This window comes from Melozone crissalis, unplaced genomic scaffold (genome assembly GCF_028551555.1).
Source record: "Melozone crissalis strain CALT ecotype California unplaced genomic scaffold, PUWL_Pcris_2 ptg000059l_1, whole genome shotgun sequence".
NCBI classification, from domain to species: domain Eukaryota; kingdom Metazoa; phylum Chordata; class Aves; order Passeriformes; family Passerellidae; genus Melozone; species Melozone crissalis.
The window spans coordinates 2,081,596-2,096,456 of NW_026535837.1; the positions used below are offsets into that span (position 1 = coordinate 2,081,596).

At 47.7% G+C, this 14,861-nt stretch overlaps 1 protein-coding gene across 6 annotated transcripts in view; it reads right to left on the reverse strand.

The window, feature by feature from the left end:
* FRMD4A (FERM domain containing 4A) overlaps positions 1-14,861 on the reverse strand; it is a 378,398-nt gene that overhangs the window by 90,855 nt on the left and 272,682 nt on the right. For all 6 annotated transcript variants that reach the window (XM_054287522.1, XM_054287520.1, XM_054287521.1 and 3 more), the window contains 2 exons: positions 7,266-7,360; positions 169-261 (listed from right to left, as the gene is read on the reverse strand). In XM_054287522.1, the coding sequence (XP_054143497.1) occupies positions 169-261; positions 7,266-7,360 (188 nt within the window). The remainder of the gene's footprint in view (positions 1-168; positions 262-7,265; positions 7,361-14,861) is intronic.

Genomic DNA, 14,861 nt, shown 5'->3' on the forward strand with positions numbered 1-14,861 from the left:
GTGAGAAGAGTTTGCAAAGCCAAAGAGCTCAAAAGAGACCTCTGTGGAAGTGTTTGTTTGTTTGCCCACAGGTGTTTCTGAAAAACTGACAGCCTCACTTCCTGGCCTCCAGGAAACAGGCTGTCTGTAGCTGTATCCCATGGGAAGGGCTTGCCATCAGGCACTTACCTGACACAAAAGTACAAAACAACTGGTCCTGACTTTTTGGGGAAGTCATGTTCCAGCACCCGGCGGTCCAGCTGAAGCCAGTTCAAGTGTCCCCTGGCAAGAGAAGAGACAGTTTTGAGCCTGGCACCAAAGAGCTTTCTCACTGCTCGCATCAATGAGGTCTGAGGTGTTACAAATGTGAACCAAAATGTGTGCTATTTGCCCTGGACTATTGCATGGTATTTGAAAAACACACAATAAATGTTTGAGGAGCAGAGGTGATATCATCCTGGCAGTGTTTCAGTCTGGGAATCGAACTGCTAAAGTTCAATCTGTCAGGGTGAAAGCTGGCAGCACTGAGCAATCAGGACAGCCCAAAATGTTATAAGCTTCACCTTTTTATTACAGGCCCCTGGAGCAGTTGTATCATTAAAAGTCTGTCAAGATTTTCATTAGAAATCCTTATGGTTAAGAGTTTCCACGACGCCTGCAGTATTTCACTCAAGGCTAAACCTGACTCTATAGTCTCAGACAGTTTATTTACCACCCACATGCCTGCAATAGCCTCTCTAGGTTTGCCCAGCCCTCCTTTTTCCTTCTTCAGAGAGCTCTTGAAAAACAGCTGCTCCATGAAGCGTTCCAGCTACAATTACCACATGCTGCTTTTCTTTTGCCTAGATGGTACCTGTCGTTATTTTCTCCTATAATTTATCCATTCCTGCCTTGCTGCTGGAAGCTTTGCTGGGCAGGAGCTCTGTTCTTTGTCACATTCCCCACATTGCAGAGTGCTGTGTGTGCATGAGAGGTACTTTATAAATACCATCATTTGTATTACAGGGGCATCTTGCTCCCCAGCTGAGATAAAGGCCCTGTTAAATTAGGCACTGTGGAAATACCTAGGGTGACATTCAGGCCCCACTGAAGCTGGCCAGATTTTTGCCATTGCCTTCAGTGATGCTAGGGTTGCATCCTGTGGGCTTTTGGCTGTTGATTTCAGTCAGACCAGATTTCACCCAGAGGGAGAGGCAGCCCTTGCCTTCAGTGCTCTGCTGTCTAGACAAGCAATGGGAGAGAGAGCTGAAATGATTTGGGGGAGAATCTTGCTGCAAATAAAGCAGGAAATGGAACTCAGATGTCCTGAGCTTTATTCCAGTGCCTATTCACCAGCTCATGATAATCCTCAAGAATAATTCTTCATTCCACTGAAAATGAAAAAAAAAAGGAAAAAACCAGCCTGCTTTGAAAAAAACCCCCATCTATTAAATTACCTTCTAGCATTGCCACAATATACAGGGTACATTGCTAAGGCTTATATATACAGCAAAGGACATATACAGCAAAACCACTCAGCTTTCACAAGAGTTCTCATGTGCATGAGCTTTGGGCAACTGAAAAGCCCTTTTAGAAAGTAAGCAATGGCATCCCTGTAGCAATTTAACTGTATTTACAGCCCCCCCACTCCATCTTTCCCAGAAAAATAAATAAAGGGGAAAGAAGCACTATCAGGAGGCTTTGAATCAGCTGGCTTCAATGGGAGTTTCTGTACTGCTGCCCTGGCTTATGGAGGTGCAGAAGAGGATGGGCAGCTCAGGGACCTTCCTGCCAGGCAGCTCTGGAACCCTGGTGGGTGCTCACCTGAGCACAGCATGCTGCTTCAGACCAAGGGGCTCTAAATTCCTGCTGAGCTCCACCAAGGGGCTCTAAATTCCTGCTGAGCTCCACCCATCACTCTTGTCGGCTCAGGATCAAATGTCAAGACAGAAGCTCTCCTCAGATTTTGCCATGTAGAAGTCAGGCATTCAGTTTAAGCAGCCTCTGTATCTATTTTGCAAAAGTACCAAGTCTCACCTAGGTACAAGTGATATGTGTGGAGTCAGGGACTTTTCAGACTCATCCTGGGCATCTTTTGGTGTACAAAAAGAGTAAAGCTTATTTTATCCCCTGCTCTAGACACCCATGTGTTTCCTTCCAAGATATTGTAACTTTCAGACAGCTTTCTCTCTAGATAAAATTTTAAAATAATTTTTTCACTATTTTTTTCACTTTATGTAAAAGGCAGCCTATACCATGCATTAGGGGCACAGACTTGCTGGCAGTGTGTCTACCGGAAAGGAGTGATATAATGCAGATTTTCAAGCCAAACTGGTCACCTCATGTCTCCATTGCAGTACAAGGCCTGAGGACAAGCCTGCCCAGCCTGGGATCAGGGTGAGGATTGCCATATTAACTCATCTGGATGTAGGAACTACCTGGTCTTGCTCTGGGGAGGATGCATAGCTGGCATGCAGCAAGATGCAGGGGGTTTCCTTCCATCATTTCTGCTACTGGCATCCTGGTGTGAGATCCATGCACCATTCCCTGTTGTTCAGCACAGGTGTGTACTTTAACAAGGTTTGGCTTTTAAAGGCAGATACTCCAGGCTGTCAAAAATAATCCCCATGGAAAGATTCTCAGCCTAAAAAATTAGAGGTATCTAGCTTTCCTGCTGCATCCCCCTTCTTGAAATCTGTAATTTTACTTTTTTTTTTTTTTTGGTCATGAAGTGCTGTTCTGTTGCTTTTGACAGGCCTCAGGAAGGCTGAAATTAGCTGTGAAGGCTCCAGTTACACGTGGGATTGAAACTAGCCATGCTCACCCATTCCTAGCCTAAGTACAACCTGAGCATTTACCATGTAGGCCATGGTACAAAATGCTGTCAGAGCAAGGAAAAGTCCCACTAAACCTGACATCCTGTGCTGAACCTGTCCAGTTGCATTTGTATCACCAATGCAGCAGCCACCAGCAGCTGATGGTGTTACAGACCAGATCCCACTGAGGGTGAGCTGTTGACAATGGACTTACTGTCTACCCTTATATTTATTCAACAGCAATGTCTGGGTATGCCTAATGTGCACAAGGAAGGGTTGAGAAGCCATGGTGCACAGAACAAAAAATCACTTCAAGGTATTTCTTATTTTGAAAAGACTTGCTCTTTTCATTCTCATTGCATTTTTAGCAGGAGAAACTGGTTGGTATAACCATATATATATATATATATATATATATATACACATACCAGTTCCACATTTATGTTGATCACATACACAGTTGTGAGCACTGGATTGTCTGACCTTCCACACTGGATAACACATTTAATTGCCACTGAGTTTTTAGGTTGAAGAGTTTCATTAGTCTCATCTGCATGGAGCTTAAATCCAAAGCTCCTTCAGAGGAGGAAGGTCACTTAAATCCCTGCCAGGAGCTAACTGCTCACTGTACTCAATTACTACTTACAACCTTTCATCGCTGAGGGCTTCTGCACTGCAGATTGTCACCCAACTCCTTGTTCTGAAGCATGGCACGTAGAGAACAGCAGCAGTGAGCAGTCCCTGGTATCTGCCTGTGAGTGTGGACTATCAGGGAGCCAAATCCCCATGCCACTGCACCACAGAATGCTTTGCTCTGGAATCTGTCTTCCTGTTGTCAGCAGAACTATTCATGGAGCACAATCCCATGTAAGACAGGGAAAAGTATGGGAATATAACCCTAGGCATGTAGTAATCCTGACAGTTTTCATGGACCAATTTAGGCAGCTTGCACTGGGATCCCATTCATACATGCCCATGTCTAGCTGGATTTCCTTCATGGTTCAATTTAGAGACACAAAGTAGCTTTTGCTTCACTATCGCCATCGATTTGTTCATTCAGATATTTCTATCAGTGTATTCAGAAATAATGCTGCAAACAGTTTTGGGGGACCTATAGGGAGGTCAAATACTGGAAGCCAGATAATTTTCCTCTGCTGGTTGTACTCATGTTGGCAGTTAAACTGGTGTGTCAATAACAACCACATAATCACTTAAAGGAAAAAAACCTGGGTCCATTTAGTTTACAGGCTGAGTATGGAATTGGTGCCCAGGGTCCATTTTGTTGATTGTGTGCTGTAGTTCTGTTTTCTTTTATAAGTAAAGAGTGGCACATCAATGAGCACTTTGCCTCCAGGTGGTTCTGTTTATACAGTTTTACTGCTTAGTGTCCAGTTTTCTGAAAAGTGGATCCACATTGATTTGTGTTATAAAGGTATTTGGCCAATAAACCAACTCACACTCTTTCAGTGTCAGACTCATTCTGAATTAAATGGACATTGAGAAAAAACAATTCACATAATATAAAACCCATAGAAACTATTTATATTTCCATCAATTGCAACAGAAACAAAAACCCCTTTAAGCTCACAGATTTTCTCAATTACTTTTGAAGAGGCTGAGAAGCTCATAAGAGTTTAACTGTATAAATTTTGCAACACAGTGGACTTGGTGATAAAGGAACTGGTCTAGTGCCAGAGCAGGACATTATTCTCTGAGCTGTGCCCTCAGCTGGACCAGCTGTTCAACCAGGATGTGGGACACCTGGCTCTGCCACATGGCTGGAGGGTGGAAATAGGCTTTCCCCCAGCTCCCAGGGATGAGAGGGAATTCCAGTGAAGGGTGCTACCCTACTCTGTGGGGAGCTGTGGGATGCCAAATTTGGTAGCACTCAATGGAGTAGGTGACTCAGATCTAAGGACAAGTGAGGGGTGTGGAAACCCTGCCCATGGCCCAGCTGGGGAGTCTACAGTGAACAGAAGGTTAATCCTGGCCACTTGCTCTTAGTGAACGCTGGAGGAGCTGATCCAAAGGGAAAGGGTGGTTAGTGGAGATTCATAACCAGCTCAACCAAACCCCAAGCTCTTCCCCCACCCCTTTTCACTTTTAATCAAGCAGGATATTGCTCTTCTGGCTTCCTGTGAAGCTTGGCCCCTGGTGCTGTACAGGGACACCCTTTTGACCTGTGCTCTCCTGCAGTTAATGGCTCACACTATAAAGGCTCCTATGATCACTAAAATAGGAGGCGTTGTTCTCCCCTCCATAATAGTCTGACAATCTAATTTTAGTCACGCTGAACGCAGTAATGACCCTGTATTATCACAAGAAACTATTAAGTTGCCAATGCAAAGGTTGTTCCTATTGATTTTCTTCTAAGGTTGTCATGATAGAGCACAACTAATGAATGGAAATCCCCAGTCTAAATAATTTCTAAATAAATTACTCTCATAGAGCTTTTACTCTTAAATAGAATAATTGATTTAATACTTTAGTGGCTTTTCTTCTTTCTAAACTTGCATTTAGCCAACCTCAGACTACATTTATGAACCAGGCTTGTTCTTTTTCAGCTGGTTATGAGTCCCCTTCAAGTAAAGCACATGGAAACTCAGTGGAGAGTGAAGAAATCCCTGAGGGCCTGTGTCACAGAATTAAAGGCTTTCTTTTTACATTCCTGGTCTGTATTAGGTAAAGGTTTAGGTCATGTGCCCTGCAAACAAACATTAAGAGATTGTTTTTATTACTTTTTGAAGAAAGGGGATTTTTCAAACTTCCATTTCACATTGCAGGTTAAGATCTGTGGTATAGACAGTCCAGTTTATTTTCTGAAGCTGGCTTGGGACATCTATTTCCAAGACTCTGCCCAAGGCCCCAGGTATATTCTTTGGCTGTGTTCAGTCAAATAAAACAATTGCTGGTTGTGCCAACTCTCTTCAAAGCATTTCACAACTGAAGAGGAAATATTTTTGTCAGGGTTATTTTCACAGCACTGAAGAAGCCTCAGTGCAAGTGTCAGAATCACTGTGGGACAGCAGAAGGACTTCAGACCAGCTAGGACTTAATGCTTGTTTCTGGGCTGTACTTCCTTGATTTAGTGAGGTTGTCCCCAAATCTTTCATCTGGGCTGGCTAAGCATCTCCTGAAAAGCATCCTGCTCCATCTACAGGTCTGAAGGTGACCAAGTGAGTGGATGCCACCACCTCATCCTTTGAATCCTGCCTGGACCATGCACATCCATCTGCATCTGCTATGTAGCATCAAGCTCTGCCAGCTCTCACACTTGCTCCCTTTGCTAACCCAGATCTGTGCTCACCCAGTTAATCCTGGAAGCTCCAGGGGAGGCTGGATGTCTCTAATTGCTGACACCTCCTCATTAGCTTCCCTTGCTCTCCCAGGGGAGCCCTGTGCCCACTCAGCTGAACTGAGAGCTGGGACTTGCTCAGCTGCTCTCTGGTTACAGTTTGAGAGGTGCCTTGTGTCTCACCTGTGCTCTTGGGACTCTTAAGGGAACATTTTTGTCTCCTAGGGTGCTGTGGCTTCCCTGCATGGTTTTCCTCAGGCAGCACCCACTGAGTAACTTGCTCTCTCCAAGAATAAACACAGTGGTAGGAGCAATTTCCTACTCCTGCTTTGTAAAAGGCAAGTGCCTCCTACTGTTTCTCCTTGGAGGATTAGTCTCATTAATTTGTGTTGGGTTGGAGATCTACAGGGCTGAGCTGCTCATGTCAGTGAGCTGGGATGGATTCTGGGATCTCATCTGATTCAGGTCCTGCTTCTGCACGTGCCTGTTGCTGAGCATTCCTCCATCCTTGGAGCTGTGTCCTGAGATGGCCTCAGGCTGTCCAAGGCAGGTGCTTGCCAAAGGAATTGACTTTAGAGGGGTGATTGCTGCCGAGCTGAATGCGGATATGTTTGTGCAATTATCCAGCAGCCTCTGATTACCCGATCCTGAATCGTTATTCCAGCAGATAATTTACATTTCCCTGCCACTTCAGCAGGAGAGAGGAACTGGCTCGTGACAGCAATACCGCTGACTCAGCTCTTCTGGGGACACAGTGTTGGCTTGAAAATCTCGGTTTTTTAAAAGTATTTAGGTGTGGGAAGTCTCTTCCTGAATAACATACAAAGAAAAAACCTATTGCCAACCAAGGTGGGTGTTCATACAAGACACAGTCCATATGCCAAGGATGGTGTAACTCCTGAGAGAAAACAGCTGGAAAAATGTAACAGGGTGGTGCAGTAGCACTGAGGGGTCACAGTCTGGGACTAATCATAGCCTTTGGCAGACCTTTAATGTTTCTCTGGTGCAAATTTTATTCTTGTAATTTAATCTGGGGGTAGATATGGCCTGTCCTGTGACAAAACCTCAAATTTAGTGGTAATTTGGTCCATGCCTTCCTAGACCTTGGTCTAGGACCTTGGTGTACACAGTATTTCTACAGCAATATTTTCTATAACCAAGAGTTGCCTCTTAAGTCTGTGATTTCTCACACTTACGTTTCATCTGTGAATGCAATTCCAAAGTACTCCTTCTCCTTCAGGTTGAAATGAGATGCCACCAAGTCAAGCAGCTCCTTGGCCAAAAGCTTTGGCTGAAAAACAAAAATGAAAGAAAGTGATTAATGAGGAGAATTGGATAGAACTGCACTGTGCTTGAGGAGGAAAACACTATCCTTGAAACTACTGCACAGCTGTTGCTTTTATGTTCCCTCTGGTGTTCAAGCTAAATCTGCAAGGAACATTAGCTCCTTGAAATGAGCAGTAGTTTCCCTCCTAGGTAAATACTAAAAACCTGGCAATTCTGACCTATTCAGCACTTAATGTCTCTGCGGACAGATGATTTGCTGCCTGCCAGTGCTCGGATCTACCAGGACCAGCTCACTCTTGCCTCTCTGATAATTTTACTTGTTAAAGCTTTTTATCAAGGGCCTTTGCAAACACAATTCAGACACCCACTCTCTCACACACAGCACAGATATATGCTCATAACACTAAGAAAATACATAGTGCCAAAAGATAGGATGTGACGGGGCCAAATGAGAAGTAAATGACAGAACAAAATAGTTTCCCATTCACTATTGCTTGTCATACAGAGATAAGGATACATCCTCAAATTTAGGCACTTGGATGGAAAGACAGGAAAGCAGCACTCACTTTCAAAATACTCTTTGTAAGACAAAAAAAGCCAAGCTCAGAGAAACAGAGGATGGTTCATTACTGCCTCTTCTGCAAAACCTTAATTGTCTTTTAACTCTAATGTGTTCTCCTGATTCTATGAATTCTCATCTGCTCTGCTGGGCTCTGGTTCTTCCAACCAGATTTCCGAAGCCTTGGCAATAGCACAGCTCTCATCCTGTCTCTTGTAGGAAACAGGGGTACAAAGGATCCAGATACTGCAGCCTTGTAATAGCCCCAGATGCCAGAGCTGCAATTGTTCCAGCAGCACTGGCACAACTGGGGTCACAGATCCCAACAGTATTCCCTGGTGACCACTTACAAGGATTTGGTCTGTAAATCTCTGTGCTGCAAACCTCAGTGAAAATAAAACTGTCTGCAGGCTTGACTGCCCCAATGAGTCTGCCAAGCAGCTGAGTCAGTTACCCCAGACATGAACCTGTTGTTAAATGGAGGTGAAATTATAATGCTGTGGAGAAAATGGATGGCAGGGACATCAGAACCCTGCTGTCCTAATCAACTGCTCTGCCCTATAAACACAAACACACCTATAGTAGAAAAAAAACTGATTTGTACCTAACTTTCAGATTCATAAGACACAGACTGTCTGAAAATGTCCCTAAACCCAGCACTATCACAGTATCTGACACAGCTTGGACAAACTTACTTCTCTGTATATCTCCCTGGCATTCCTATGAGCATTATAGCATTTTCTACCCATCCTATGGGGACATCCAATGCATGGGGGGTTTCTAGGCCATGCCAGCAAAGAAAGAAACAATAGCTGGGCCTAAATGCAGCCCTGGCTTAAGGCTGCCTCTGAATGAATATGAGAGAAGCTGCTGTGTAGGAGGAACAGCCTGGCAGATAAAAAATAGGTAGGATGCAACCAGCTTCGTTTTAATTCCAAGTCAAATTTCTCAGGCACAACCATGGGAGGCTCTGCTATGACAACACTGTGACTTCACTGACCTTCACTCCTGAACAAGCTCCCAAATGGCGCTCAGAGATGAATGGAGCAGGCATGGGACCATGGCCAGGTCCCCTGTCCCCTTGAGTCCATTCAAAGACCCAAGCAAAGAGCACACCAGCTACACCAGACTCACTGGGGGCTCCTCAGGTACTTCCCTACTGGCATTGTGCTGAGTGGGATGGACATTTGCAGCATCCCTGTCTCCTGCAAGATGAACTTCTTTTTGTCAGAGCATTCTAAGGACAAGCTACAGTTTGACTTATGATATACACAAATATTGTGATGAAGAGGATGGCAAGACTGCCAGGTGAATTCAGAGATACACGGGCTCAGTGCAGGTAGTTACTGGGGGCATTGGGTGAGTTTTCAGCTTAACAGCAGGCAAACAAGCACAAACTTTTAAAGGAGAGAGAGGAAGAGGGGTTTGTTTCCTGCTGTCACTGTACAGTTTGAAGCCTTGCTTTCCCCATGCCCAAGGTCCCTGCTCCTTTCTCTTCTGGGTGGCCCAAATTCTCCCTGCACCAGAAAGGGATTTCTTCCCAGCCCAGGGCTACAAGAGGAGGGGTGGGAATGCATGGCAGGACTGACTCCTCCATGGCCAAGGCCATGGTGGGGAGAGTTGGTGGAGGTGAATCCAGGCACCCCCATGCTGGAGTGTATTGCAGGCTGGGAGCTGTGTGGCTGTCACTGCCTGGTGCCCAGTGCTCTGTGTGACTCACTTATTTGACAAACGAGCAATTGTGCTGCCAAGCAAGGGAGAGAGCCATCAGTGAGCCATCAGTCAGCCTGGCTGGGTGTCCCACCTGAGAGAGCAGGGGTGGGAAAGAGTGGTGAAGCATCATGCTTCAAACACAGCAGAGTTTTCCCAAGCCTGGGTTAAGCACATGAAAGTTACAGGTTGAGCTTTTGCAAGAGCAGAGCAATAAAGAGTTGATGTGTAAGAGGCTGCCCATGGACATGGGGAAGGTGTGGGTCCCTCTGCTGCAGTCAGACAACACTGCCACAAGGGACACTGGACAAGGGAGAAAGTCCCTTCTGCTCTTCAGTCCCATCATAGAGAAGTGATGCTCAATGTCCCTTGCCCCATGCACTGATGTACCAAGAGAGGAGCAGCACCCATAACCACCTGCTTTCACCCGCCCACCCCAGGATGGGTAAATGCAACACCCTGCTTCCTATTTCTGCTGAGTGAGACCAGGCTGAAAAAGCCAACAGAGGTGGTCAGCATGGTGTGACAGCTTTCCCATGCCTAGTGCCCAGAGGTGGATGCTCTTCTCCCAGCACAGCCCCCTGAGGCTCAGCAGGGGCACGATTTCCAGCACCCTTGCAGGGGGCCCTCTTCCAAAGCCTGTGGTAGCAGATAAGGCAGGATAACCCTTTGCCTTACAAGATAAGGGAAAAGAACAATAGATGCAGACCCAGCACTGGAGTGGTGCCAGGTTAGTTTCTGGGCCAGAGTCCCTGAAGAGGCTTATGGCAGTGAAGTTAAGCCCTGCTAGTCCCCTCCAAGATTACTTTCCACTCTCCCCTTAAGCTCTGCAAGGTTATTGTCCTTTGCAGTGGAATGACTTGGGCGTCCTCCCAACACAGACAGGCAACCTGAGCGTTTGGAGGGGAGGAAGGTGTCTTCTCCAGGTGGTAAATACTCCTTGAGACAAACCTGCCCAGCAGGGGTGAGGCAGGACAAGGCAGCCAGGCAGAAGCTGAGCCTGTCCTGCTGTCTCCGGAAAGAGCCGCACGCACGCGGGATGTTCGCGGTTAATCTTCTTGCCATCCGCGATGGGAGCGGCTGAGCAATGACCTCCTTTCATGTGAGCTGAGCAGACAAAGAGCTCATTAGCAATGCCTGTGGCAAGTTGTTTTAATTCATTATTAATTTCTGGACTTCATTTTCCAGAGGGAAAATTTTGCATTAATAAAACTTCCATCACAGACACATTGAAGGAGATGGGGACTGGGCTGTGAGAGCAGGGAAATCAATGGAAAGTGGGTTGGGACCTTGTGGATTCAATACAATTGGATGGTCAGCAAGATGCATCCCACAGAAATAAATCAGGGTAACAGGTGGCATTCCAAGTAGAAGCTGAACCATGTCCTCAATGATGCAGAGCTACAGAGCTGGACTGTGTCACCCTGGGAGCTGCCCAAGCAGGTGTGGAGACCCCTCTGCATCTGCTGCTCCTCATCCCCTTCCTACCTACACCTTCCTGGCATCCTCCCTGTAAGCTGTATCACAAAAAGCAGCCTGTGGGGCTGTCACAGCTGCACTGGCTGGCCTGAACTTGGGCTGGGGAACACCAGGAGAAATCCTTCATCTGGGCTGGTGAGGGCTGAACATGCTTTGCTGGTGGGGTAGGCTGTCAGAGCAGCATTACATAGCCAGGGAATCCCATGCTGCTCCCTCCTGCTACAGGACCCTCTTTTCAGAAAGGCATGTAAAGAACAGTGCTCTGTAAATCAATTGCTATTGTTACTAGAGAAATCAGCAGGGACCCAGTTGCAGTCCCAGCACACTGGAGCTGTGGCCCTTGGGAAGAAGAGTCTGTTCCTGGTAAGTTCTTACTTCTGCCAGGAGGAAAGGCTGAGGGACCCACACTCCTGTGTACCTGAGTCTCTGACACAGACACTGGCCATTTATTATCCAAACCCTGCCCCTGAGGCTTCTCTGCATGGCAGTAACCTGAGTGCTTTCCTAGCTCTGGATCCTTACTTGTACTCCCCAAATCAGCCTGGAACAAGTTACATTTTGCAGCCTGGACTTCCTGGACTTGCAAACATGACATTTTCTATAAACCTAGTACATCAGGATGCACCTGCCAGGTATGATAGCACCAAACCTTGTCCAGCGGATCTCTGATACAGCAGAGCAGACAACTCTGCTGTGAAGTCAGGCCTGACTTCAGAGCACTCTGAGGTTTTTTCCTTCCCTCTTGGAGAGGCAGGGGAACAGAGATGGACTCATTAGGGGCTGCCTCCTTATTAGTAGAATGACCCAGACATCCTTCCCTGCTCCCTGGGCCATGCCAGAGAGGCTTGTCTGAAATGATAATGCTGTGCATCCACAGAGCCTCAGCAGAGAGGAGCACAGTGAGCACATGGCTGGGGTTCTTTGCAACCCTGCAGGCTTGAAGCAGTGAACTCGTTCCCTCCTTGCCCTCCAAAACAGCTGAATTTTGTTCAAATAATGACTTAGAGGAAAGGGAGAGCTTTATTAGTGGTGTCAGGAGGTGGCAGGGAAAGGGCTGAGCCTTGGTAGCAGCTCTGTGACTTGAACTTACCAGAAGAAAGATGATGAAAAAGCACCAAAGGCAATGCAAGAAGGTCTGTATGGGATCACACTTGGCTGACACTCCAAGGGATGTCTCCCTGCAATTCCCCATTGCTTAAAGAGCCCACTCCACACCCTAGACTACAGGCACAGCCTGTGCTAGCAAAAATACACCAAGAAAATGTCAATGCATGCCATGTCCTAGCTCTGTCTGTATCTCCTTGCCTCTATTTAAAGGAGAACTCAGCACTGGCAAATTAACCACAGGGGATGAGTCTCTCCTCCATGCACTCCAGTTATCTTGCACAGAGGCACTCTACAGGTGTCTCTTCCCAATTAGACATGATGGCAACTTCCCTGAACAACAGCAGAGCACAGAGAGCACTGAAGGCAAGTAGGGAGGGGAAGGACAAGCCTGGCAGCTCCTTGGAAAGGAGGAGCACGAGGAATGATGATTCAAACTGATTCAATGTCAAAATCCCAGAGTTTCATTGTGGGATCTCAGTCTCTCAGAACTGGGGTGCAGGGTGAGCAAGACCCCCCCTGGGGGGCTCGGGAGTCCTGGAATGCTGCCAGAGATGTCTGGTGGCTGGACTTTGATCCCACATGGGAGATGACATCAGTATGAGGACGGGAGGATTTCACTGGGGTGAATGGTGAAGGGACAAGTTAATTGGAGTGTGAGATACAGGGTTTAAGATCCCTGTACAGGGGGGTCTAGAGAGGCAAGATGGAGGGATTGGGGCGTGCCCTTCTCCTTCTTCTTCTTCCTCTGGGCCTCCATCTTCTGTGGTGATGTTGGCACTCCAGGATTGGACCTTACTAGGGGAACACTGGTTAATAAGGGTAGAGGGTATTGGAGAAAAATGATAAATATTGTATACGTAACTCCGGGTATAAAGATAGGTGACCGCCCCAGGGGCTTTCAGTGTGTGCCCATGGCTGACTGCTGAGCAGAACTCTGTCAGGCCAAGAGAAAATCTTTTAGATAAGCAATTAATAAACACCGAGACCGAGAACAAATCTGAAGCTTCCTCTCGTCCTTTCGAACCCGGGGGCCCAAGGCCATCTTTGGGCTTTTCCCCAGACCATCTGAACAGCCCAGAAATCCCACAATTGGCGTCCGCTGTGCGGGCTATCTCCCACCAAACCTTTCGGGGGGGGGGGAAAGCCCTGAAGAGCTGAAGAGCCAAGAGAACAGCACTGATAACTCCAGAGGAGGGAAGCCTGAAGAAAGAAAGAAGAAAAAGAAAAAACCGGCCGGGAGAAGCTGCAAAAATCAGCAGTCACTGAGAAATCCCATCTCTCAGCTTCTGCTGAAGACAGCTCGTAGCAGAGCGGCCTGGACTGGGACCAGAAAGGCGCCTCTGATCCATCCCTCGTGATCTGCTGGACGGAGAACAAGGGCCTCCAGACCACGCTGACGACAGATTCGGTAAGAAGGCCAAAATAAAATTATGGGGGCAACACTCTCCCAAGAACAACAGGAAATCTTATCCACCTTACAAAGTGTAGCAGAATTATATACAGAAGGGATCCCAAAGAAAGAATTAAAACAGCTGTTATTATGGGCAAGGCTCAATTACCCACTTGCAGAGACTTGTCTGTTGTTCGAAGTAGGGTTTTGGCAAGAGATTAATAGGCATTTATATATTTTAGCAACAAAAAAAGATGAGACAGCGTTAAAGCTACTCTCGCCGGCAAGAATCATGTTACAAGGTATTTCAGTCCAGTCTAAAAGACTGGAAAAGCAGCGAGAAGCTGCGGTACCCTCAGAGAAGGGGGCGGAGCGGCAGAGCTCCGGGAAAAAAATTGCTCTGGCTTTGAAAGGCCAGGGGGAAAGGGCTCTCGAAAAAAGAGAGCGGGAAAAAATATTAAAACCCCCGATCAAAAAATGCAACAAACCCCAAGGGCGTCCTGAAACTCCAGAGAGTGTGGAGGAGTCAGGAGCAGAAGGGGGGGAGCAGGAAGATAAAGGATCGGGGGGGGGGCCTGTTCGCGGTGAAAGCGGCGACGCGGCGGCGGCGGCAAACGCGAGCAGCGCGGGTGAGGATGAGGAAACGCGCGCGGAGGGCGAAACTCGCAAAAACCGGGGTGTAGACTCACACGCGAACGCGGAAGGCGGGCTGAGGGAAAATTTGCAGCCTCAGAGGGCCGCCGCGGCGGGACGCAGGAGGCGCGCGGGTGTGACGTCAGAGCCGGTGCGACGGTCAGCTCGAATCGCGGGTAGAGCCGGGGTGCCGGCGGCAGAGGCGAACACAACGTCAGAGGAGGAGGGGTCGGATTCCGGGACAGACCGAGGGGCGGGAACCTCGGAGGTGAAACAGGGGGGAGACGATGATGACGTCACCTTGGGGGACACCGGAAGTAGCTCAGAGAGTACGCACGCGCAGAGAGTAAGACGCGGGCGGGCCCGAGCCCGGTCCCCTGTGACGTCGCGGGTGAGGAGGGGCCGTGCTAGGGATTCTACGTCCCAGGGTTCCACTCCGTCTCCAGATCTGGCGCCTTTGGTCCCGAGCCTCGGAGTTTCAGTTCCTTCCCTTCATGGGAGACGCCGAGCCGGAAGAGGAAGTGGGGTAGTCGAGATTGCACCGTCATCCGAGCCAGGGAGGCCGGTGACAGCGCCACCTAGTGGCAGGAGGGCAGAAGTGCACGACATGCCGGGTCGGCTCGGCGG